This window comes from Porites lutea, chromosome 11, assembly GCF_958299795.1.
Source record: "Porites lutea chromosome 11, jaPorLute2.1, whole genome shotgun sequence".
Classification (NCBI taxonomy): domain Eukaryota; kingdom Metazoa; phylum Cnidaria; class Anthozoa; order Scleractinia; family Poritidae; genus Porites; species Porites lutea.
The window spans coordinates 12,299,845-12,325,109 of NC_133211.1; the positions used below are offsets into that span (position 1 = coordinate 12,299,845).

At 37.2% G+C, this 25,265-nt stretch overlaps 1 protein-coding gene across 1 annotated transcript in view; it reads left to right on the forward strand.

Moving 5' to 3' along the window:
- LOC140953408 (nitric oxide synthase, inducible-like) overlaps nucleotides 1–11,764 on the forward strand; it is a 44,582-nt gene extending 32,818 nt beyond the window's left edge. The window contains exons 14-31 of the mRNA XM_073402891.1: nucleotides 186–227; nucleotides 350–420; nucleotides 836–980; nucleotides 1,551–1,720; nucleotides 2,226–2,400; nucleotides 2,949–3,090; nucleotides 3,482–3,560; nucleotides 4,361–4,548; nucleotides 5,205–5,341; nucleotides 5,975–6,019; nucleotides 6,106–6,231; nucleotides 6,402–6,486; nucleotides 6,694–6,781; nucleotides 6,897–7,194; nucleotides 8,256–8,381; nucleotides 8,615–8,680; nucleotides 9,149–9,219; nucleotides 10,846–11,764. Of these exons, the coding sequence (XP_073258992.1) occupies nucleotides 186–227; nucleotides 350–420; nucleotides 836–980; nucleotides 1,551–1,720; nucleotides 2,226–2,400; nucleotides 2,949–3,090; nucleotides 3,482–3,560; nucleotides 4,361–4,548; nucleotides 5,205–5,341; nucleotides 5,975–6,019; nucleotides 6,106–6,231; nucleotides 6,402–6,486; nucleotides 6,694–6,781; nucleotides 6,897–7,194; nucleotides 8,256–8,381; nucleotides 8,615–8,680; nucleotides 9,149–9,219; nucleotides 10,846–10,885 (2,094 nt within the window). The 3' untranslated portion in view covers nucleotides 10,886–11,764. The remainder of the gene's footprint in view (nucleotides 1–185; nucleotides 228–349; nucleotides 421–835; nucleotides 981–1,550; nucleotides 1,721–2,225; nucleotides 2,401–2,948; nucleotides 3,091–3,481; nucleotides 3,561–4,360; nucleotides 4,549–5,204; nucleotides 5,342–5,974; nucleotides 6,020–6,105; nucleotides 6,232–6,401; nucleotides 6,487–6,693; nucleotides 6,782–6,896; nucleotides 7,195–8,255; nucleotides 8,382–8,614; nucleotides 8,681–9,148; nucleotides 9,220–10,845) is intronic.
- Nucleotides 11,765–25,265: the final 13,501 nt, after the last annotated feature.

Sequence of the window (25,265 nt, forward strand, 5' to 3'; positions counted from 1 at the left end):
GTAGGAGACCCTCGGGACCAATGCTAGCTATCCCCATTACACGTATAATGTGATCGATCTCTAAGCGGGACACCCTCGGGACAAGCTGTTGCTCCCTTCCTTACAAGTACGCAGCGACACGCAGCGTAATCTCTCTTATTCTTGAATTAGGCAGCGTACCTTGATATATTGTGTTTTCTTCTCAGGAAATGCTGAATTATGCTTTAAAACCAAGCTACGAATACCAGGTAAATTTTCATTTCTTTTGTCATTAGATATGCCCAGAAGCATATCTGATATGCCACATTTGCTATTTCATAACATCCGTGAAAGTGATGATTTTCTAAAAAAAAGTTGCTATTGTTAACAGACTGATCCCTGGAAGGTTTACAATTTTACCGGACAGACCAAACGAAATATCTCTTTTAAGGCCTTGTGCAGGTAAGCAGGATGTAAAACGATTTTTAGTCAAGCCAAAGTAATTTGCAATCGCTGCCTTACGTCCCTTCAGTAGTCATCCTCGCAGGTCAATGGAAGCTGATCTGAACGGAACAAAGAACGGGAAAGCCCTGGGTAATAAATCTTACCGAACTACTTTTAAAAACATGTGAGTCCTTGCTTCTGATTGCCCAGAATATATTTTCTGCATGGCCAATCAGAAGCTTGGAAGCCAGGGTAGTCCGTCGTTGGACGTAGGCCTTCCCCATTGACCTTCACTGGTCCACGTTTTGCGCGACGCGTTGCCAGCGTTTTATGAAACCATGCAAGTCGTCCCTTCATCTCGTCCGTCTCGTCCTTGATAAAAGAAAGAGAGAGAAAACTGATATAACGGAAGCTTTATATTATTTCTTTACAGGGGCATTCGTTGTGCTGTTTCTCTTATGAGAGAAATTTTGTCCAAACGTAAGAAGGCCACCATCCTGTTCGCTACTGAGACAGGCAGATCTGAGGGTTTTGCTCGAAATTTGGCTAAGCTGCTCTCATACACCTTCGATGTTAAGGTTTGTTAGAATTTGTACCTAAGCCGGCGGGAGTTAAATCCCATTTATATGATGTAAATCACAAGTCAACATGAGATATATCTCTGTTAGTAACATATCGGGATTTAACGAAAATCGTGTGTATTTATGAATTATTTTAGAGTTTGAAAACAATGGCAATTACAATTAGCAATTGCAAAAGTTTTGTTAACTTAAATTAGCCTCCCAGGTCACACATGGACGTTTTCTCCCACTAGTATACTCACCCAGGCTTTTGCAGGAAATAATCTCTATTGCAATTCGGCTCTCAAGCTAAGTAAATGTGTACAAGCGTACTCTGGCGCGCTTATTTTTACACTTGCTCTTTTAGGCAAAGTCCCTCCGCGTGATAGTAAAAACTGAAGATCACGTTCGCGGGCATAAAATGTTTTTTTGACCTGACTCTGACTCATTTTAGCCCGAGTTCCCACGCGTGCCATTTCACGTTAGATCTTGTCGTCAGTTTTTCTTTCAATTACTCGCTTTCGCGCGAGCGTTCCGCCTGAATTGATCTATGGTTGACCCTTAAATTTCCCAACACATGGTTATCAGGTTTGCTGTATGGATGATTACAAGCATGGCCAGCTCTCCCAAGAAAGTCTTTTGTTCGTGGTGGCGAGTACCTTTGGCAACGGAGAACCCCCAGAGAATGGGACAAGCTTTTCTGATTCCCTAGAAAGTATGAAGAAAAGCGCCGATGCCAGACCCCTGAAAAATCTCAGGTAAGCACAGCTTTGTTCCTGACGACTGATCCTCGGGAACCTAGGGGCAGTCAGTCGGGTCGGGAGAAAACGCTCGAAGAAAGTCTTCAAGCACGGGCGAAAGAGCCCCTTGGTACCGACTCTCACCATACCAGTTCCAAATGGTCAAGCGAATGCTGGCTCCTGATTGGGCACAAAAATTGTTTGTGTTATTGTTCCCAATAGGCGAACAGAATCTCCTGAGTTCTTTTCGTCTGTTCGTACGCGATGGCTATTGTCTTGCCATTCTTGTCCGGTTCGTTCACCAAAGTCCTCTCGATTTAGTTCACCGCATTGGAAAACTCTTTCAAGTAAAGGCCTTTTTACCCTTGCTATACCGAGTAATTCTGATGGTATTTTGGCAGTAAACAAGAATTGATGAGGGAAGAACGGTGTAGGCAATTGTGCTTGTCATTTTTCCAGTCATTTACCAATGCATTCGAAGTAAAAGGTGAAAATGTGATGCGTGCTCGCTTTGTTTTTGTAGATATTCAGTATTCGGACTTGGATCCAGACTCTATAGTAATTTCTGTGCCTTTGGTCACTTTGTGGATGATCATCTACGGCAGTTTGGGGCTCAGCCTATTTTGCCTATGGGGGAGGGGGACGAGTTGAGTGGTCAGGAGGAGTCGTTCCTAGAGTGGGCCAGGAACGCATTCAAGGTAAAACTAGTAACAAATTCACATTTTCTTGACTATTTTGCCCTTATCTTGGAGAAAAATTGGTTCAATTTGGGTTTTGGTTATTCCTCTGCTTTTTTATGTTTCTTGCTGTTTTCTAGCACAAATTTCTTTTCATGCTAGACCATTATGTGGTCTTAACGGATGTACGTATTATCAGGCAGATTAAGCGAAAAAGAAACCGCGACGACAGTAATGACGGCGCGCGCAGATCTGAGAATTTAAACCAATGATAGTGCGGCAAATAGGCCATTTACACGATGACGTCTTTTTACTAATAAAATGACGTCATCGTGTAAATGGCCTATTCATAATTGACTACCAAAAATCGCAATCAGTCCTTCCGCGCACTTTCGTATTCCCTGTCATGTGACGTCACGACGAGTTTGCTAAATATGGTTATTCACCAAGGTATCAAAACCCCTGCGCAATCACTGCGCCTAGGAATCATCAGATACTAAATCAGCCCCTGCGACCACTCTTTGTTAAAAGAATATTAAAGATGAGTTAGTGATACTGTCTTATTTCAGGCGGCTTGTGATTCGTTTGGCGTGAAGGAAGAAGCCGCGAATAAAGTGGTCAGTGAATCACTGAAAAACATGGCTACCGGGTGGAGTCCAGGCCACTATCGCTGGGTAGAAGACCAGCGGAAAGCTATGGACCCCTGCGCAAGTAAGTTCATGAGAGGACGGTATATAAAACTAGCCCCCTACGTAAGACGTTCTCTCAGCTGAACAAGGAGGAGCCGAAAGAACGTGCGTTTCATCTCGACGTTAACAATGTTCTTCCATGTTCTCGGTTAAAAACCGCGCCATAACGGTGTATACCCAACCTATCTAATCAACTTTTTATCAGTTAGCACTGTGTGCAAGGAAACTGTGAGTTGACTGTTGAAAAATAGTATATGACTGCAGATGTGTGGATTCACAACGGCACTAGGGTAAAATAAGCTTACGACACTTCTGGGCCACAAAGCCTAATCAAGATATTGTGTATTTAAAGCAGTTACTCAGCAGCGGTGTTGAAGTAAATCCTACTCATGTTATATTGTTTTGTATTCTAGATCTTTCCAAGGCATATAACAAGAAAGTTTGCCCTGCAAAAGTTATTTCAGTGAATGAACTTCAGTCCAAGAAATCCAGGTATAAACTGACTTCCCGATGGTTATTTTGCTGCGGGGATATAGAGGGTGGTCTCTGTGGATCGATTTAACTGTTCTGAGAAACTGCTCACCTATCGTTCCTCTAAGCCAACATTTTGTCCTAAGTGAGAAGTAAGTGTTAATGTTAGCGTAGGGGAGGGGTAGGTGGGCAGTTTCCAAGAAACCTAATTTGATCCCACTCTGTTTGCATTGTGCACTTTGTAGGTTTTTACCGTCTTTTCCGGATATATTGCTACTTATTTCTAACCGATTTTTTGAAAACCAACCTAACGAAATTCGCGGTCATTTGGGTGAAGAGGCGTCAAAGGCAGGTTTTTTAAGCCCACAGTAACGAAGGAAAAGGAAAGGAGAAAGAGAAAGAGCGAGGAGAAGGAAAGGAGGAGAAGAGAAAAAAGCAATGGTTGAACTCTTAGTTTTTATAATGGCTACTTTGGAGTTTTTGGCCGAAAAAAAATGTTGGACGCAAAAGGTTCATTTGGCGACAACGTTTTCAAAAATCTGGCTAGATTTCCAAGGATAAAATAATTATAGGGATAGTAAATTGGCGTCCTTGTGAAAGTGGCTCGTTGCGATCAGCTTCTGGTTTTTCCCGCACTTTAAGTACAATTGCCCTCAGTTGCCTGACGTTCTCTGTTTGCTGTGACTGGTCAATGTGACAATGAGTTTTGCGTTTTATTCCAAAACGCCTAAGTGGCACTTATTTGAATCGAAATATTGAAATTCCCATCACATTGTCTCAATAAACCCTCTCAGTCGTGTACTTACTTTTCTTTTCATCAGTCGTTCCACTATTTTGGTGAAACTAGACATCGAAGGAAGTAGAAAACAATTGGCATTTGAACCAGGAGATCACGTGGCTATATTTCCCGCCAACAAAGCTGATCTAGTGCAGCAGCTGATTAACGTGACGCACGATAAACCTGATCCAAACCAACCAATCAGGATTGAAGTCGCTCGAGAGGATTCAGGTAAACCACCAGCCAACGTTATGGTTATCGCTGTTTGAAATCAATTCTGTGCCGAAGTCATTACTTAGGGCCTCTTTACATGGAGGTGGGGGACCCTAGATAGATGAGGGTTACCCCACCTAAGAGGGTTACCTCACCTACCTGGGGTCCCCCATCTCCATATAAACAGGACCTTAGTGACGTGACCCAAAAATATATTCCTCCTGTAGAGATATGAAGAAGATATCTATGAAACAAATTTTGTCAGGGAGTACTAACCATAATAATGTTTTTGGTGATTTAATATGCAGGCCGAGATATTATTTAAACTTGAAAAAATTTGGCCCACGTCTCAATCCTTGTTGATCCTTGTAATTCTTAAAACAGACGACAGGAAAGAGTTTCAGTGCCTAAATTTAGTCCTAAAATTACAAAACTGGACCATTACTTTTGGAATTTAATTGATGCTAAAACAAGTTTTAGCTTTTTAGGAAGATAGCAAATTGCTCTACATCATTATCATCATCATCATGTCTCATTGCGCCAGTAGGCCCATAAGGCCTCCACGCTGTCTGACCAACACTTTCTGTCTTGTGCTTCCGCTTTGGCTGCTTCACAGCTTCACATAGCCACTTTAATTGTATCAACGCTAAACGTAGCCTGTTTGTTTTGTCTAGGCAAACAAGGCAGGTTAAAAACATGGGAGCCGTTTCATCGTTTTTCACCTGGATGTACTTTGCGAGAGGCACTGACAAGGTACCTCGACATAACAAGTATTCCAACTCCTCAGATGCTTAGCTACCTTGCAAGACTGGTAAGTTGATTGACATGTCGTGGGCTTTTTAAATCATGTTGGCATCCTTCAATCTCAAGACTATGGTGTCGAGCTCTGATTTGCGGCTGTCGAACATCGCCTTGCGTGGCTGGTAAAAACCAATTCGGGAATGACAGTCCCTTCCGCACATTGAGCAGATGTGGTCAGTTGCTTGTGTAGCATTTTAAATAATGATTTAGAGGTAGCACATCCAATTTGGAAATGGAAATGTTGGTTTTTGGGGAGAGGGGAAAACCCCAGCACCCGGACAAAAAGCTTTCGGAGCAAAGGAGAGAACCAACAACAAACTCACCCACATATGGCGTCGACGCAGGGATTTGAACCCGGGCAACATTGGTTGGAGGGGAGTGCTAATCCCTTACTCCCCATTATGGGGTGCGACTGTTCAGAGGCGGATCTAGGATTTTTGATTGGAGGAGGGGAGAAGGGATTATTATATGCATTTGGGGTGTGAAGTCGAAGTGTATCTGGGATAAGAAATGAAGTACACAGCGCCCAAGAACCCTCCTCCCCCGGTTCTTGATTGAACTAAATGCCAAGCGTGACTTATTTTTAATAAAACGTATTTTTTAAAAAAATGGTTTGACTTTCAACTGTCATATGTTTTTTTAGGCAACAAACCCGTCAGAAAAAGAAAGACTCGAAGAGCTTGGCAAGGTAAATAAAGCAATTCAATTCCGAATTTGTTGCTATACAAATTCTAGAAGTAACATTATTTTATTTTTTCTCGTGTTGTAATTCAGGGTGGAAGACAGTACGAGGACTGGGCTGTAAGCAAAGAGTGCAATATGCTGGAAACGCTGCAGGAGTTTCCTTCCGTGCAAGCAACCGCTGACCTATTAATGACGCAGCTGCCAGCTTTGCAACCGGTAAAATAGAACACACGACTATCATAACACACCACCAACACCACCCCTAACGGAAGAGATTTATTTCATTAATGTGAAGTGAGGAAAAAGCTCACAATTTACCTTTCACAAAAAACTATATAAACTTGTTCAATCCGTTACATACATACTAAATACTTGTTCTTTCACAGAGATTCTACTCAATTTCGTCGTCCCTGGACGTTTATGGAAACGAAATTCACATTACAGCTGCAGTAGTTGAATATTACAAAAGAGGTAAGTGATTCTACCCAAACTATTCAAATTTGGCTAACTCGAGGAAATACTAATCCATTCTTCAACCCTCCCCCCCCCCCCACCTTTAAGTTAAAGAAGGCCATTTTCAGAATATATTCTCACGTGTCCGCTACGTAGGTAGGCTATCAGACTAAATGTGTAGTTGAAGACAATGATGTATGACAGACAACTGTTCATCTTTTACAGGAGGTCAAGGACCACTTCATCAAGGCGTGTGCTCCAAGTGGCTTCAGCAGCTGAAACCTGGAGACATGGTTCCCTGTTACATTAGACAGTAAGTCTTTATGTTGAGTGAGTTGGCATTTCCAGTGATTTTTCATGAACCCATAGGATCTTTGACTGTTTTCAAGTGCCTTGTGAGACAGTCGTTCTCTTTTTGTCTTATTTAGTGCTCAAGCCTTCCATCTTCCGTCGGATGGCTCGGCCCCAGTTATCCTGGTAGGGAATGGGACGGGTATCGCACCTTTTCGCGCATTCTGGCAACAGAGAATGTTTGACATTAACAACAAATGTCCACCTACGTCAGCAATAACAGGTCAAAGACAGTGGGGAGACATACGACTGTTCTTCGGCTGCAGAAATCCGCGACACGACGATATCTATCACGATGAACTCCAGAACGCGGTGGAGAACAAAGCATTGACTAGAGTATCCACCGGATACTCCAGAGACAAGAAAAAGCTAAAGGTAAATCGACGAAATCCTGCCCGTGTTACAGGTTCCATATAGAGGAGAAGTCGTTACGTCACATTGCCATGGTCACAGAATTTCTGCATGACAACAAACCGAAAATGTCTCTTAAAAAGTGAATTTGGACTGTTTCACACTTCATCGATCCTATTCATTTTCATTTAATTTGTAAAATGTTGGCAAAATTTCTGGAGTTGAATCCGAAAGGACCGTATTAAGAGTCTATCAAAGTTTAGAAAAATAAAAATAAAATTTCTGTGTTTTGTTCACCTACTCCATAAAGCGGCACGTGAAATTAGGAAGTTTCATGTCGCAATCGTGCAACGACGGCTAAAAAAGGGACAAAAAAACGTGATGCGCGTGCAAATTTGTTGTTTTGCTGTTATGAACCTATTATTTTTGACGTGCTAAAGCTCTCTATTGTTGTGATCCAGAAATTTGGCTACCTTGGTAACGTGACGTCACACTTCTCCTCTCCATTATAAAGCTTCAAAGCTTTTTTGTAATATGGCTGTTTCCGCGAGAGGGCAAGATGAAGCGAATCCTGCGTTCCGATTGGTTACCTGTCAGGGCAGGATGAGTTGCTAAATTTATCCGGTATTTACTAGCAAGCTTGATCGACTAAAATGTCTTAATATTGGCATTGTTCTTGCTTTCTTTTTTTGCGTTTTACCGACTGATATTCCGGCAGCCATCTTGAGCTCACACTTGGTCAATAACCGTATACTGCTACTCTGCACTGTCTTTTAAACTTTTTTAAGAATTAATACTGACGAACAGATTTATTCAAATTCAAGGCTATTTTTGACTTATGATCGAATACTCTTTCTTTGAGCAGGCAGTGCTGTTATATGAAGAAATGAGAGTACAGTCAATTTCCGGAACCCTTTTTTTGTTAATGCTCTTTTGCTTTACGCACTGTGGGAAGGTCTTTTCAATGGAAGATGCCCCCCCCCCCCCCCCCCCATACAAAAGTATTATGTACGGCGTAAGATACGAAGGGAAAAGAAGATCTTGACAAGAGTTATAATAAATCTACGCTTCATTTCGATTCACAGCGTTACGTTCAAGATCTACTGAGAGAGGAATTCTCCAACATCTGCGAGCAGATACTTGACAACGACGCGCATGTCTACGTGTGTGGAGCCGCTGCCATGGCTGAAGGCGTCAATAACACCTTGCAGGTATTGTTTTGTATAGGATTTATGGTTGTATCTGAATCTCCTGATACATTGCATATTGTTTCCAAACACTTTTCAACTTTCCGTGGAGGTATACATTCACCTAGAAAAATCGAAAAAGAAGAAGAAAAGGACGTTTCTTTTTCCATCAAAGGATTTCTTGTTTTCATTCATATTTGCGACTGCTAAGTCTTATTCTTAAAACCCTTATCTGTTGCCATTTTTTTTTAATTAAGACTTTGATCGCGGATCGCCTTAAACTGTCTGCTGAGGAAGCACTAGAATTCATACAGAAAATGAAGGTAAATATTTTAGGAAAAGTCTCCTATAAAACGTTGACATGTTTACTAATAATGAGAACGGTCAGGTATTGTAACATTTTACTCAATATCTGTCTTCTCATTGGCTTAATTTTGAAAATCATCGTAACCTACGGAGTAGTTAGTTATCTGCCAGCAGATTAGTAACTTTTCAGTAGATCGCAAGCGCAATGCAAGATTTCCAAGAGCAATGTCAAACTGTGTTGCATACGATGCTGTGTTTGTCCTTATTTTCTTTAAGACAATGTATAATAAAGCAACTTTTAGATTCGGTTTTTGTGATATCCTGAATAGTCAAGGTCTCTGTAAGTGTTATCAGCCTCGGCCTTCGGCTCGGCTGATAACACTTACCTTGACCTTGATTATTCCGGATATCACAAAAACGTCATCAAAGGATTGTTTATTATTGTTATCATCATCATCATTATTATTATTTACATTGTATTCTAGACTTCTAATCGGTATCACGAGGATATTTTTGGTGTAGCTCAGAGAAACAAGGCCGAGCCAAAGGAGTCAAGGTAAATGTAACAAACAATTAAACGATTCCGTGCATGGTTAAGTAGAAAAAAGATTTCGACGCGAACCCTTTCCACATTTACGCCCTCCACTGGCCCTTCCCTTACAAAGCACCAATTGGAGAAATTTTCTTTCCCAGAGTTGTTAAGATTGAAAGTAGAATGTAATTTGCGTTTGGAGCGCCTGTCTTTCTTGACTGTTCATGTGATTGGTTAAAACTGACTCGCACCCGGCTTGCTTGACCAATCAGCATCTTTCAGGACAAGTGTTCCGCCCTCTATTACAAGTCAGTTCTATACTCAGCTTAAAATCAAGGCATAACATTTAACTTAAACAAACAAACAAACAAACAAACAAAAACAACATTTGGTCGTATTAGCAAATAGATTTCAGCATCAGGTGTTTTCTGTTTTCATATATCTCACAGATAATTTAGTAGCCTGAGAAAACAGCCGACATTAGGCGACGCTACCACTGGTTTCCCCGCCAAATGGCGTCTGAGAAACGAGCGCAGAAATTCCATACTAAGACGCGTCACTATCCAGATCTGGCTAGTGCTTCTGATTGGTCGTGCGGCGTGGGAAATTTATTTCAACCAATCATAAGCACTCCCCAGATCTGGATAGTGACGCGTCTCAGTATGGAATTTCTGCACTCGTTTCTCAGACGCCATTTGGCGGGGAAACCAGTGGTAGCGTCGCCAAATGTCGGCTGTTTTCTCAGGCTAATGACTCAGCCTTGCGTCAAAATGCATTATGAACGAAATAAAGTGACCAATCTCGCCGCAGACGAGTCGTTCACTGACGTTCTTCTCATATTTTAACGTCCTCTGTGATCCCTAATATTAATGAACATGGAATTTTATTACTGTTCTAGAATTTGTTTTAATGTAGGAATTTTTTAAGCCACTTAAACCACATTTTGTGTAAAGTTCCTTTTGTGATCTGTCAGCAGTTTCTGCTTACGTTTCACTTGCTCAGTCCGAAATAATATCATTTTCAAATCTGCAAGCTGTGTTGGACAAGCAAAAAGAAGCTCTCTATGATCGCCCCATGTAAGGACACTTAAGGCAGTCTTGGATTCTGAATTCCAGGCACTGGATTCCTGATTCCAATCCTTAGTGGGATTCCGGATTCCAAAGCCCAGGATTCAGGAGTCCGCAGTTTATACTACTACATGAGAAATTTCTGCAATTTGATTGGCTTAGAGCAGTGGTATTTCAGCTTAATTCGAAAAACCTACACGTGAAAATTACAAACCTTTTGCGGGTAGTATTATAAACAAAGAATAGCATGATTTGTACGTGACATTTGGCATAAATACCACTTGTGATATTTCAAAATTGTCTCAAATTTCACTCGCCTAACGGCTCGTGAAATTACGTATAACAATTTCGAAATATCACTCGTAGTATTTATGCCAAATATCTCTACAAATCATGCTATTACCTATACAAAAATTTGCTGGATTTCGGATTCCACAATAAGGTATTTCCCGGACTCCGGAATCCATAATTCTCTTACAAAGGGCGACTATGACATCATCCGTGCGTCTGTACGCCACTTATGTACGCGGTAAAAACGATGAAAAATGTTATCCTCTAATGATTTTGTCATTCTTTTTTTCAGGAAACAACACAATAATAGTGCTCTGTGTAATGTAATGTAGAAGGTCTTTAGTAAGTGCATGTTCTTCCGTTGGGACATAATATTACAAAAAATATTCTTCAACACCCACGATTTGTTGAAAGTTTAGCAGAACTTTCGGAACCCACCCGGATCCCTTTACCAATTTATGTAACAATTTTGCAGCCTCATTAAAATGAGGCTGCGAATAACAGCAATTATCATCACCGATGAAGGGATTCGAATGGGTTCCGAAAGCTCTGCTAAACTTTCAACAAATTGTTGGTTTTGAAGAACATTTTTTGTAGTCTTTAGTAAGGATTGGTCAGATGGTCGCGTTCGCTATCATAAATTAGTTATCGATTTTAATCAAATACTAAAACAAAGATTAGTACCAAGAAAAAGTACTGCTGAAGACTATAGATGTTTCATTTCAATGATCACACCAGAGGACTTCCCTCTCAGGCACAAACGTTACACCCATTATGTAGCATGTCTCTGTATTTAACCCTTTCACATCCAGACTGAATCAGTGGCGGATCCAGGGGGGAGGGTTCGGGGGCTCCGGACCGCCCTCCCCTCCTATCAGACCTGACGCTTGTTTGAGACTGAAATTCTAACATCAACAGGATCGTATATCTCTTTTTAACTGGCTGATTTTTTTTAATGAAACAAGAGTTGCATTTTGCCACTAAACTAAATTTCAGGGATATTCAAAAATGTAATTGTTCTCCGGTACCCTCCTATGATCTGTTCGCCTCTGCTCGCAAAGCAGTATTTCCCGTGCCATTGGCGACCGGTGTTCAAAAATGGGGAAAAACGTGGTCGTCTCTGCTTTCTCAGCTGGTCGACAATTATGACACAAGAGGAGGATGTTCCAAGGGTGCATCCTTTACGAGTAGAATTCAAGTACACTGTGAGGGGCCAACAGGGGTCTTTTTTGCATGAGCATGCGCGACCGCTGAACAAGCGATGTGCATGGAGGCTCACCACACGGTTTGCCTTCATCAAAATGGCGCGTCTCAAAGCTATCCTAGCGATTATTTTGCTCGTTAGTCTTGGCGAATGTGCTGGTGATGTAACGAAATGTGTAGTTTGCAAAAAAAACTCTAACATGGTCTTAACAAAAGCGAAGTAGACCGGCTTTAACATACACGAGCTACTATCAAATTTCATCTCCCCACTTGACCTGCACAACAGCGCGCGTATATGTAGTACCTGGAGGATTGCGCTGACCTCATCAAAGTCTAAACAAAGTGCAGAAACATTTGTTGATGCAAGTAAACACTTTCAATTTTCTTTGTTTTGAAATGGGAAAGGAAGAGAAATATTTAAAAAAAAAACATAGCAAATTTCAGCGAGTGGGTTCGAAGTGCGCGAAAGCCGATGTTCAGTTCAGCAGTGAATTAATATACGTTCTACAATTTTCCTAGCACTTTAAAGCTACAAAATTAAGAGCACACGAGACGTAGATTAGTCACCTGGTGAGATGTTGGTGGTAGTCACTCTGTATGTCTCGAACAATAAAAAAATGAACATCAATGAGACACAGTCAAAACTGCATTCAATAGGACCGAAATTAAAGTCCAATCTTGGACCGATTTTGATGAAACAAACGGTTAGGTTTCCCAAGAAGTAGATTAAACATGTGATGCCGACCAAAAGTTAAAAATCATTAGAGCATTTAAGTTCTGGCCAAAAGCAAATTCCTGTAAAAGATGCGTTGCAATGTTAGTCCACGCAAAAACAAGAAGTTCTACAATTTTCCTATAAACAAACTCTGTATCGCTAAAATACTTAAGGCAAACACTTTCTATTCCAACTGAAAACGGCGTGGTAGTCGCCCGCTGATCGTTATTAATCCACTCCCGAAATATGGCTAAATCAGCTATTAACAAATTATTGACAGAAATCCTCTACGGCATCGAGAAACTGATTTACATCCGATTTATAGACAAACACTAAATAAAGAACATTTTGCTCAATAGCTACGCATCAGCAATGCATTCTATGCCAAACTTTGCGGTTCTTAAAGGGGAATCAAGACACGAGTCGAGCGCCAAACAACAACAAGCAGCCATGTTCGTGTCAGACATCCTTGAGAAACTTGCTCTTTCACCTCGTTCAGCGCATCAGTCTCTACTTTAAATCAACAGATCTTTACTTATTTTGTACAACGAAGGTCTTTCCTAAGTACCTGCTACAATTTCAATCTCAAGCAAGCTTTCAAAGTGAACAATTTGGTTCCTATGACTATGCAGCACGGTCGCTGTCACGCAAAAAAGACCCCTGTTTGAGGGGCCAAGGAATTATAACGTGCAACCGCGACTGGTGGGAAGGGGTGTGGGGCAGAAGTACTTTACCACAAAAAATTTCAACAGCCCTTTCTGAACCAGAGTTTGAACCCCCTCCCCCTCGCCCCCAATAAAAATAATCCTGGATCCGCCCCTGACTGAATGATGGTGTCTTCTAAAATGGTTCTAATCTCTTTTGCAGTACTTTCACATCAGATCAGATGGTTTTGTTTTGTTGAAAGTTGTCTTTGGCCACTTTTGGCAGTGAATTGACTCATTGACTCTTAGATTGCTAGAAGATATAGAACAATATTTGTAAAAAATTAAAGGAAGTTTTTAGGTAACAGAATATATTTTTTTTAATTAAGGTAATCTTTTTGTATTTAACTATAAATTTTTTGTTTTCAACGAAAAGTGCCTCTTACTTTCGTACGTTTTTATGATAAGCGAGCCACTATTGATGGCCGAATTTGATTTACCGTGCTCTAGACAAAGCTATTGTTAAGTGTATTGTTAGATTTGTTAAAAACGTTTTTCCTTACAATAGTTAGCACTGAAGCTGAACACAATGTCGCAATGCAAACGAGCGAGTAGGCAATGAAACGATCATAACGTGCAATACCTTAAACCGCCGATCATACCCTCTGGACCCAGCTGTTCGAACGCGGTTAGCACTAACCCAGGGTTAAATTTTAACCCGGGTTCGTTTTCTTTTTATCAAAAGCACTCTCTCGGATAATTTTCTCTATTCTTTTTAGAGTATCCAATCATCAATTAGTAGGCAAAGAGAATTTAACTGAATTTGGTTTTTAAGCTCTCATATCTGAGTTCAAATTTCGCCCTGGGTTACCTTAACCCAACTTCGAACACCGGCCCAGGGCTTTACAACTTTACGGATTTACGTAGTCCGGGTGGTCTTATACACAAAAACTATGCTGAAGTGGAATTTTCAATTGCACATTTCACTAAGTAGATTTAAGTTGGTTCTCCGTATTCACGTTAATTATTGCTTAACCATTAATTATAACTTGATTGTTAAAATAAATGAGTTGCCCTTGGAACACTTAACTTCGTGACACTGAACCAGTTCGATATTCAGACAAGACGACAACAAAACAACCAAAGTCAATGCCCAGGAGGTAAACGTCAAAAATCCCAAAATGGCATCTTCTTTACAGTTTGGCCATTAAACAAAATTAGGATAAGACGAAGGGCTGATCCAACTAACGTAAACGTGAAAAGCATTAATATGTGTTGGATTAGTGATCCCAACAATTTCAGAAAATTTAACCGAACTTGCAAAATAGATATCGAGTTAACAAAAGCTAACAAAACTCCTCTATGTAATGTTAAAACGGGAACGTCCCAGGAGTATTCATCTCAATAGGATTTCTTAATAATGCATTTTTCTTTTTAGAACGTGTTGATTAAAAAACGTTAAACAAAAACAGAGTCAAAAGCAGGAAAAAAAAAAACAAATGTTGGGCAGAAATATTTATGCAAATGCATTATGAACCTGAAGTTGACAGTTTAAGCTTCCACTTACCTTCTCAATAAGACTATCCAAATGGAAGAAATTTTACGGTTAACTGGCTGCACAAGAGGGAAAATTGCTCGATTAGAGTGTCGCTAAATCTAACTGCAACTCGACGTAATGGACACTGGTAAGACTTTAATTTTGTTGCTTGTGACTCATTTCGTCCACTCCTTCTTATCGTAACAACCAGTTCGATAAGTGTTAGTTTTGAGAATTCAATATGTTAGATCATGTTATGCATTAATGAGATAAATCAGGAGAAGACAAAGGGCTGATCCAGCATCGTAAATATTATGTGCTAGATCAGTGATCCTGAAAATTTCGGAAAAATTGGGGGGATTCCCATAAAGTGATAGGGATACTCGTCAGACTCGTCTCGATGTCGTTCTTAGGAATAGAAATTGCCGTTTTTGTCTCACTTAGGGTACTCAGAACGGAATAACAATATTTTTGGCCCTAGAGGTATATCACTTAGGGTTGTGCGTACAGATATATCCATAACAAAGGCAAAGGCCATCGCACATTTAGCCTCGCCCACAATGGTATCATTTAGGGGATTCATTCTAATTTTTGACGAGCATACCAGTCACATTTATGTGCGAGTGACCCCAGGAACGTTAATTATGAATTGAGTAATAACGTAGTGTTATAATCAAAGGTGTTCCAATTTAATTTTATGATATACTGGTAATTGATAATGCTATTGATATAATATAGCTAGATGTTGGGGAGATATTTTTGTCCTGTTTCTAAATGACTTGTCATGTTTCATCCTTTCATTTCTTCCCTTATTTCCACTAAATGGTAAGTGAAATCCCGCTTAGTAATTGATAAGAACATAGCCCAGACATCAGTCTTTTAATAAGTCAACCTATTCAACGACTCGCGCTCATTGTTTGCAAAATTGAGTTTCACTCACAATCATAATAAAACATTATAATCAACATAATCAAACATTATATTTAGGACATTTTAAAGAAATACAAACTAAGAGAAATTTCAAATTTTTGACGAAAACTATGGGTTAAACCCTTGGGAAAATGGCAATTTTTCGACTTTGCTCTGATGTCATTTTTATGAAAAAATAGCCCGCGAAAACATCCGATTCTCCTCGCTCTTCGCCGCTGGGGACGTTCCGCGCGGAACCATGGAAAAATGCCAATTTTTCGCCTTTGTTCTAAATTTCATTTTTATAGTCTAGGGAGCCTTTTTTTCTATCTTGAACACAATCGAACAGTTTATCTAGACTTACTTAAAAAAAAAAACACAAACAAAACAAACTGGAGAAAATTTCAAATTTTTGGTAAAAAGCACGGGTTAACCCCTTTGGGAAAAAGCAAATTTTTGGACTTTTCTAAATGTCATTAACACAATGAGTTAACCCCTTCGGTAAAGTATCAATTTTAAGACTTTGGTTTAGTGTCATTTTAATAGTCTACAAAGCCGTGTTTTCAATCTAAAAGAAAACCAAATAGTATATCTAGGAAAATTTTAAAGACAAAACAAACTGAGCGGGAATTTCAAATTTTGTCCAAAACAAGGGGTTAACCCTTTTAAAAAAATGCAATTTTTGGATTTTGCTCTAATGTCATTTTTGTAGACTACAAAGCCTTGTTTTCTATGTCGAACATAATCATATAGTTTATCTAGGCATATTTTTAAGAAAAACAAACTGAGAGAAAATTTCAAAATTTTAGACCAAAACCATGGGTTGACCCCTTTGGAAAAATGAAAATTTCTGCAGCTTTCTCTAATGTCATTTTTATGGTCTACAAAGCCTTGTTTTCTATGTTGAACATAATCAAATGGTTTATCAAGGCCTATTTTAAACAAAAACGAACTGAGAGTAAATTCGAAATTTTTGACCAAAATCATTGGTTAACCCCTTAGGAAAAATGAAAGTCTTTTGATTTTGCTCTAATGTTATTTCTAGAGTCTAGAAAGCCTTGTTTTCTTTGTAGAACGTAATCCAACGGTATATCTAGGCCTTTTTAAAAGAAAAACAAACTTTGAGGAAACTTCAAATTTTAGACCAAAACCATGGATTAACCCCTTTGGAAAAAGGACAAGTTTTCGACTTTGCTCTAATGTGATTTTTATAGTCTAGAAAGCCTTGTTTTCTATCCAAAAGATAACCAAAGAGTATCTAGGCCAATTAAAAAAAAAAACAAACTGACAGAAAATTTCGAAATTTTAATCAAAACCATGGGTTAACTCCTTGGAAAAATACCAATTGTGAAACTTTTCTCTTATGTCATTTTTATAGCCCAGAAAGCCTTGTTTTCTTTTTAGAATGTAATCGAACAGTATATCTAGGCCTTTATAAAAGAAAAACAAACTAAGAGAAAATTTCAAATTTTAGACCAAAACTATGGGTTAACTTGTTTGTGAAATTTTTTGACTTTGTTCTAATGTCATTTTTATGGTCTATAAAGCCTTGTTTTCTATGTCGAACATAATCAAATAGTTTATCTAAGTCTAGGGGAAGTTTCTAATTTTTGACTAAAAGCATGGGTTAACCCCATGAGAAAAATGCAAATTTTTTACTTTGCTCTAATTTCATTTTTATAGTCTAGAAACCCTTGTTATCGATCTAAAAGATAATCAAACAGTATATCTAGGGTAATTTTCCAAAGAAAGACTAACTAAGTGGAAATTTTAAATTTTAGACCAAAACCATGGGTTAACACCTTTGGAAAAATGGCAATTTTTCGACTTTGCTTTCATGTCATTGTAATACTCTTGAAAGCCTTGTTTTCTATCTAAAAGATAACCAAAGAGTATATCAAGGAAAATTAAAAAAACAAACAAACAAACTGAGAGGGAATTTCAAATTTTGTCAAAAAACAATGGTTTAACCCCTTTAAAAAAATGCAATTTTTGGATTTTGCTCTAATGTCATTTTTGTAGTCTACAAAGCCTTGTTTTCCATGTCGAACATGATCATATAGTTTATCTACGCCCATTTTTAAGAAAAACAAACTGAGAGAAAATTTAAAATTTTTTCACCAAAAGCACGGGTTAACCTCTTTGGAAAAATGCCAATTTTGGTCCTTGCCCTAATTTGATTTTTAATTGTAGTCTAGAAAGCCTTGTTTTCTTTTTAGAACTTAATGGAACAGTATATCTAGGCCTTTTTAAAAGAAAAACAAACTAAGACAAAATTTCAAAGTTTTCGAGTTTGTTTTAAATGTCATTTTTATAGTCTACAAAGCCTTGTTTTCTATGTCGAACATAATCAAATAGTTTATCAAGGCCTTTAAAAAAAAAAAAACAAAGTAAGAAGAAATTTTAAATTTTTGACCAAACCAGAGGTTAACCCCTTTAAAATAAAGGCAAATTTTCGACTTTCCTCTAATGTGATTTTTGCAATCTAAAAAGCCTTGTTTTTTATTTAAAAGACAACCAACGAGTATTTCTAGGGAAATTTTTTTAAAAAGTGAGAGAAAATTTCGAAATTTTGATCAAAACCAGCAATTAACCCTTATATTCTATCAAGAATATAAACGAAAAATTTATCAAGAACTTTTTTCAAAGAAGAAAAACTAATAGAAAATTTCAAATTTTTCACAAAACCCTTTAGAAAAATGAAAAGTTTTGTTGGATTTTGCTCTAATGTCATTTTTCTGGTCTTCCTTTCTATGTTGAACATATCAAACAGTTTATCTAGACCTATTTTAAAGAAAAACAAACTGAGAGAAAATTTCAAATTTTAGAACAAAAACATGAGTTAACCCCTTTGGAAAATACCCATTTTTCGCACGTAACAAAATTTACATTTTTATTGTCCTAAAAAGCTTCTTTTCCTACTAGACCACAGCTTAACATTCTCTTTAGGCCAATTTCACTCAAAACAAAAAAAACTAGAGAAAAATTTCGAATTTTTTGACCGAAACCATGGGTTAACCCCTTTGGAAAAATGTCAATTTTTCGACTTTTTCAACTTCTTGTTTTTATTGCCTAGAAAGGCGTTTTTTCGTTCTAGAATATCGTAAAAGATATTTCCCTGGCCTATATTGCCTAAAAAAAAAGTTGGAAAAATAACAATTTTTGGACCAAAACCATGGGTTAACCCCTTTGGAAAAATGTCAATTTTTCGATTTTTTCAACTTGTTGTTTTTATAGCCTAGAAAGGCGTTTTTTCGTAGTAGAATATAGTAAAAAACATTTTTCTGCCCTTGATTGCCTAAAAAAAAAAAATTGGAAAAATGGCCATTTTTGGACCAAAACCATGGGTTAACCCCTTTGGAAAAATGTCAATTTTCCGACTTTTTCAACTTCTTGTTTTTATAGCCTAGAAAGGCGTTTTTTCGTTCTAGAATATCGTAAAAAATATTTTGCTGGCCTATATTGCCTAAAAAAAAAAGTTGGAAAAATGGCCATTTTTGGACCAAAACCATGGGTTAACCCCTTTGGAAAAATGCCAATTTTTCGACTTTTTCAACTTCTTGTTTTTATAGCCTAGAAAAGCGTTTTTTCGTTCTAGAATATCGTAAAAGATATTTTCCTGGCGTATATTGCCTAAAAAAAAAAAGTTGGAAAGATGGCCATTTTTGGACCAAAACCATGGGTTAACCCCTTTGGAAAAATGTCAATTTTTCGACTTTTTCAACTTGTTGTTTCTATAGCCTAGAAAGGCGCTTTTTCGTTCTGGAATATCGTAAAAGATATTTTGGTGGCCTATATTGCTTTAAAAAAAAAGTTGGAAAAATGGCAACTTTTTACCAAAACCATGGGTTAACCCCTTTGGAAAAATGTCAATTTTTCGTCTTTTTCAACTTGTTGTTTTTATAGCCTAGAAAGGCGTTTTTTCGTTCTATAATATAGTAAAAGATATTTTTCTGGCCTATATTGCCTGAAAAAAAATTGGGAAAATGGCCATTTTCCGACCAAAACTATGGGTTGACCCCTTTGAAAAAATGTCAATTTTTCGAACTTTTCAACTTGTTGTTTTTATAGCCTAGAAAGGCGTTTTTTCGTTCTAGAATATCGTAAAAGATATTTTGCTGGCCTATATTGCTTAAAAAAAAAACTTGAAAAAATAGCTATTTTTGGACCAAAACCTTGGGGCAACCCCTTTGGAAAAATGTCAATTTTTCGACTTTTTCAACTTCTTGTTTTTATAGCAGAGAAAAGGCGTTTTTCCGTTCTAGAATATCGTAAAAGATATTTTCCTGGCCTATATTGCTTTAAAAAGAAAGTTGGAAAAATTGCAATTTTTGGACCAAAACCATGGGTTAACCCCTTTGGAACAATGTCAATTTTTCGACTTTTTCAACAACTTGTTTTTATAGCCTACAAAGGCGTTTTTTCGTTCTAGAATATCGTAAAAAATATTTTCCTGGCCTATATTGCTTTAAAAAAAAAGTTGGAAAAATTGCAATTTTTGAAACAAAACCATGGGTTAACCCCTTTGGAAAAATGTCAATATTTCGACTTTTTCAACTTCTTGTTTTTGTAGCCGAGAAAGGCGTTTTTTCGTAGTAGAATATCGTAAAAGACATTTTTCTGCCCTTGATTAGCTAAAAAAAAAAGTTGGAAAAATGGCCATTTTTGGACCAAAACCATGGGTTAATCTCTTTGGAAAAATGTCAATTTCTCGTCTCTTTCAACTTCTTGTTTTTATAGCCGAGAAAAGCGTTTTTTCGTTCTAGAATATCGTAAAAGACATTTTTTCTGCCCTTCATTGCCCAAAAAAAAAAAGTTGGAAATATGGCCATTTTTGGTCCAAAACCATGGGTTAACCCCTTTGAAAAATGTCAATTTCTCGACTTTTTAAACTTCTTGTTTTTAAAGCCTAGAAAGGCGTTTTTTCGTTCTAGAATATCGTAAAAGATATTTTGCTGGCCTATATTGGCTAAGAAAAAAAGGTTTGAAAAATGGCCATTTTTGGACAAAAACCATGGATTAACCCCTTTGGAAAAATGTCAATTTTTCGATCTTTTCAACTTCTTGTTTTTATAGCCGAGAAAGGCGATTTTTCGTTCCCGAATATCCTAAAAGACATTTTTCCGCCCTTGATTGCCTTGTTGTTTTTATAGCCTAAAAAGGCGTTTTTTCGTTCTAAAATATCGTAAAAGACATTTTTCTGCCCTTGATTGCCTAAAAAAAAAAAGTTGGAAAAATGGCCATTTTTGGACCAAAACCATGGGTTAACCTCTTTGGAAAAATGTCAATTTTTCGACTTTTTCAATTTCTTGTTGTTATAGCCTAGAAAGGCGTTTTTTCGTTCTATAATATCGTCAAAGATATTTTCCTGGCAAATATTGCCTAAAAAAAAAAAGTTGGAAAAATGGCCATTTTTGGACCAAAAAAATGGGTTAACCCCTTTGGAAAAATGTCAATTTTTTCGTCTTTTTCAACTTGTTGTTTTTATAGCCTAGAAAGGCGCTTTTTCGTTCTGGAATATCGTAAAAGATATTTTGGTGGCCTATATTGCCTAAAAAAAAAAGTTGGAAAAATGGCCATTTTTGGACCAAAACCATGGGTTAACCCCTTTGGAAAAATGTCAATTTTTCGACTTTTTTAACTTGTTGTTTTTATAGCCTAGAAAGGCGTTTTTTCGTTCTATAATATAGTAAAAGATATTTTTCTGGCCTATATTGCCTAAAAAAAAAAATTGGAAAAATGGCCATTTTCCGACTAAAACTATGGGTTGACCCCTTTGAAAAAATGTCAATTTTTCGACTTTCTCAACTTCTTGTTTTTGTAGCTGAGAAAGGCGTTTTTTCGTAGTAGAAAAGGGAAAAGCTTTTTTTTTGTTCTAGAATATCGTAAAAGACATTTTTTCTGCCCTTCATTGCCTAAAAAAAACAAAGTTAGAAAAATGGCCATTTTTGGACAAAAACCATGGGTTAACCCCTTTGGAAAAATGTCAATTCTTCGACTTTTTCAACTTCTTGTTTTTATAGCCGAGAAAGGCGATTTTTCGTTCCAGAATATCCTAAAAGACATTTTTCTGCCCTTGATTGCCTTGTTGTTTTTATAGCCTAAAAAGGCGTTTTTTCGTTCTAAAATATCGTTAAAGACATTTTTCTGCCCTTGACGGCCTAAAAAAAAAAAGTTGGAAAAATGGCCGTTTTTGGACAAAACCATGGGTTAACCCCTTTGGAAAAATGTCAATTTTGCGAACTTTTAACTTCTTGTTTTTAAAGCCTAGAAAGGCGTTTTTTCGTTCCAGAATATCGTAAAAGATATTTTCCTGGCCTATATTGGCTAAGAAAAAAAAATTGGAAAAATGGCCATTTTTGGACCAAAACCATGGGTGTTTGGAAAAATGTCAACCTTTGCAAAAACGTCAATTTTTCGACTTTTTCAACTTCTTTTTTTAATAGCCTAGAAAGGCGTTTTTTCGTTCTACAATATCGTAAAAAACATTTGCTGGCCTATATTCCCTAAAAAAAAAAATTGGAAAAATGGCCATTTTTGGACCAAAACCATGGGTGTTTGGAAAAATGTCAACCTTTGGAAAAACGTCAATTTTTCGACTTTTTCAACTTCTTTTTTTAATAGCCGAGAAAGGCGTTTTTCGTTCCAGAATATCGTAAAAGACATTTTTCTGCCCTTGATTGCCTAAAAAAAAAAGTTGGAAAAATGGCCATTTATGGACCATAACCATGGGTTAACCCCTTTGAAAAATGTCAATTTCTCGACTTTTTCAACTTCTTGTTTTTAAAGCCTAGAAAGGCGTTTTTTCGTTCTAGAATATCGTAAAAGATATTTTCCTGGCCTATATTGGCTAAGAAAAAAAGGTTGGAAAAATGGCCATTTTTGGACCAAAACCATGGGTTAATCCCTTTGGAAAAATGTCAATTTTTCGACTTTTTCAACTTCTTGTTTTTATAGCCGAGAAAGACGTTTTATCGTTCTAGAATATCGTAAAAGACATTTTTCTGCCCTTGATTGCCTAAAAAAAAAAGTTGGAAAAATGGCCATTTATGGACCATAACCATGGGTTAACCCCTTTGAAAAATGTCAATTTCTCGACTTTTTCAACTTCTTGTTTTTAAAGCCTATAAAGGCGTTTTTTCGTTCTAGAATATCGTAAAAGATATTTTCCTGGCCTATATTGGCTAAGAAAAAAAGGTTGGAAAAATGGCCATTTTTGGACCAAAACCATGGGTTAATCCCTTTGGAAAAATGTCAATTTTTCGACTTTTTCAACTTCTTGTTTTTATAGCCGAGAAAGACGTTTTATCGTTCTAGAATATCGTAAAAGACATTTTTCTGCCCTTGATTGCCTAAAAAAAACAAGTTGGCAAAATGGCCATTTTTGGACCAATACCATGGGTTAACCTCTTTGGAAAAATGTCAATTTTTCGACTTTTTCTACTTGTTGTTTTTATAGCCTAGGAAGGCGTTTTTTCGTTGTATAATATCGTAAAAGATATTTTCCTGGCCTATATTGCCTAAAAAAAAAGGTGGAAAAATGGCCATTTTTGGACCAAAACAATGGGTTAACCCTTTGGAAAAATGTCAGTTTTTCGACTTTTTCAACTTCTTGTTTTTAAAGCCTAGAAAGGCGTTTTTTCGTTCTAGAATATCGTAAAAGACATTTTTCTGCTTTTGATTGCGTAAAAAAAAAAAAGTCGGAAAAATGGGCATTATTGGACCAAAACCATGGGTTAACCCCTTTGGAAAAATGTCAAATTTTCGACTTTATTAACTTGTTGTTTTTTTAGCCTAGAAAGGCGTTGTTTCGTTCTAGAATATCGTAAAAGATATTTTCCTGGCGAATATTTCCTTAAAAAAAAGTTAGAAAAATGGCCATTTTTGGATTAAAACCATGGGTTAACCCCTTTGGAAAATGTCAATTTTGCGAACTTTTCAACTTCTTGTTTTTAAAGCCTCGAAAGGCGTTTTTTCGTTCTAGAATATCGTAAAAGATATTTTCCTAGCCTATATTGGCTAAGAAAAAAAAGTTGGAAAAATGGCCATTTTTGGACCAAAACCATGGGTTAACCCCTTTGGAAAAATGTCAATTTTTCGACTTTATCTACTTGTTGTTTTTATAGCCTAGAAAGGCGTTTTTTCGTTCTATAATATCGTAAAAGATATTTTGCTGGTCTATATTGCCTAAAAAAAAAAGGTGGAAAAATGGTCATTTGTGGACCAAAACCATGGGTTAACCCTTTGGAAAAATGTCAGTTTTTCGACTTTTGCAACTTCTTGTTTTTAAAGCCTAGAATGGCTTTTTTTCGTTCTAGAATATCGTAAAAGACATTTTTCTGCTTTTGATTGCGTAAAAAAAAAAAGTCGGAAAAATGGGCATTATTGGACCAAAACCATGGGTTAACCCCTTTGGAAAAATGTCAATTTTTCGACTTTATTAACTTGTTGTTTTTTTAGCCTAGAAAGGCGTTGTTTCGTTCTAGAATATCGTAAAAGATATTTTCCTGGCGTATATTGCCTAAAAAAAAAAAGTTAGAAAAATGGCCATTTTTGGACCAAAACCATGGGTTAACCCCTTTGGAAAATGTCAATTTTGCGAACTTTTCAACTTCTTGTTTTTAAAGGCTCGAAAGGCGTTTTTTCGTTCTAGAATATCGTAAAAGATATTTTCCTGGCCTATATTGGCTAAGAAAAAAAAGTTGGAAAAATGGCCATTTTTGGACCAAAACCATAGGTTAACCCCTTTGGAAAAATGTCAATTTTTCGACTTTTTCAACTTCTTGTTTTTATAGCCGAGAAAGGCGTTTTTTCGTTCTAGAATATCGTAAAAGAGAGTTTTCTGCCCTTGATTGCCTAAAAAAAAAAAGTTGGAAAAATGGCTATTTTTGGACCAAAACCATGGGTCTTTGGAATAATGTCAACCTTTGGAAAAATGTCAATTTTTCGACTTTTTCAACTTCTTGTTTTTATAGCCTAGAAAGGCGTTTTTTCGTTCTAGAATATCGTAAAAAATATTTTCCTGGCCTATATTGCCTAAAAAAAAAGTTGGAAAAATGGCCATTTTTGGACCAAAACCATGGGTTAACCCCTTTGGAAAAATGTCAATTTTTCGAATTTTCAACTTCTTTTTTTTATAGCCTAGAAAGGCGTTTTTTCGTTCTAGAATATCGTAAAAGATATTTTCCTGGCCTATATTGCGCAAAAGAAAAAAAGTTGGAAAAATGGCCATTTTTGGACCAAAACCATGGGTTAACCCCTTTGGAAAAATATCAATTTTTTAACGTTTCGAACTTCGTTTTTATAGCCTAGAAAGGCGTTTTTTCGTTCTAGAACGTCGTAAAAGACATTTTCCTGGCCTCTATTGCCTGAAAGAAAAAAAGTTGGAAAAATGGCTATTTTTACCATGGGTTAACCCCTTTAGAAAATACGGATTTTTTTTTGACTTTTCAAAATTGACATTTTTATGATTGTGAAAACCCTACTTTGTACCTAGAACATGACTATATATTATTTCTAGGCCTATTTAACTCAAAAACAAACTAGAAATAATTTTTCATTTTTGACCTAAACCATGGGTTAACCACTTTAGAAAACACACATTTTTTACAATTTAGAAAATTGAGATTTTTATCGTCCCGAAAAGTTTTTCTCCGTCTAGACCATAGCTTAACATTATTACTAGGGCTATTTCACTCCAAAGG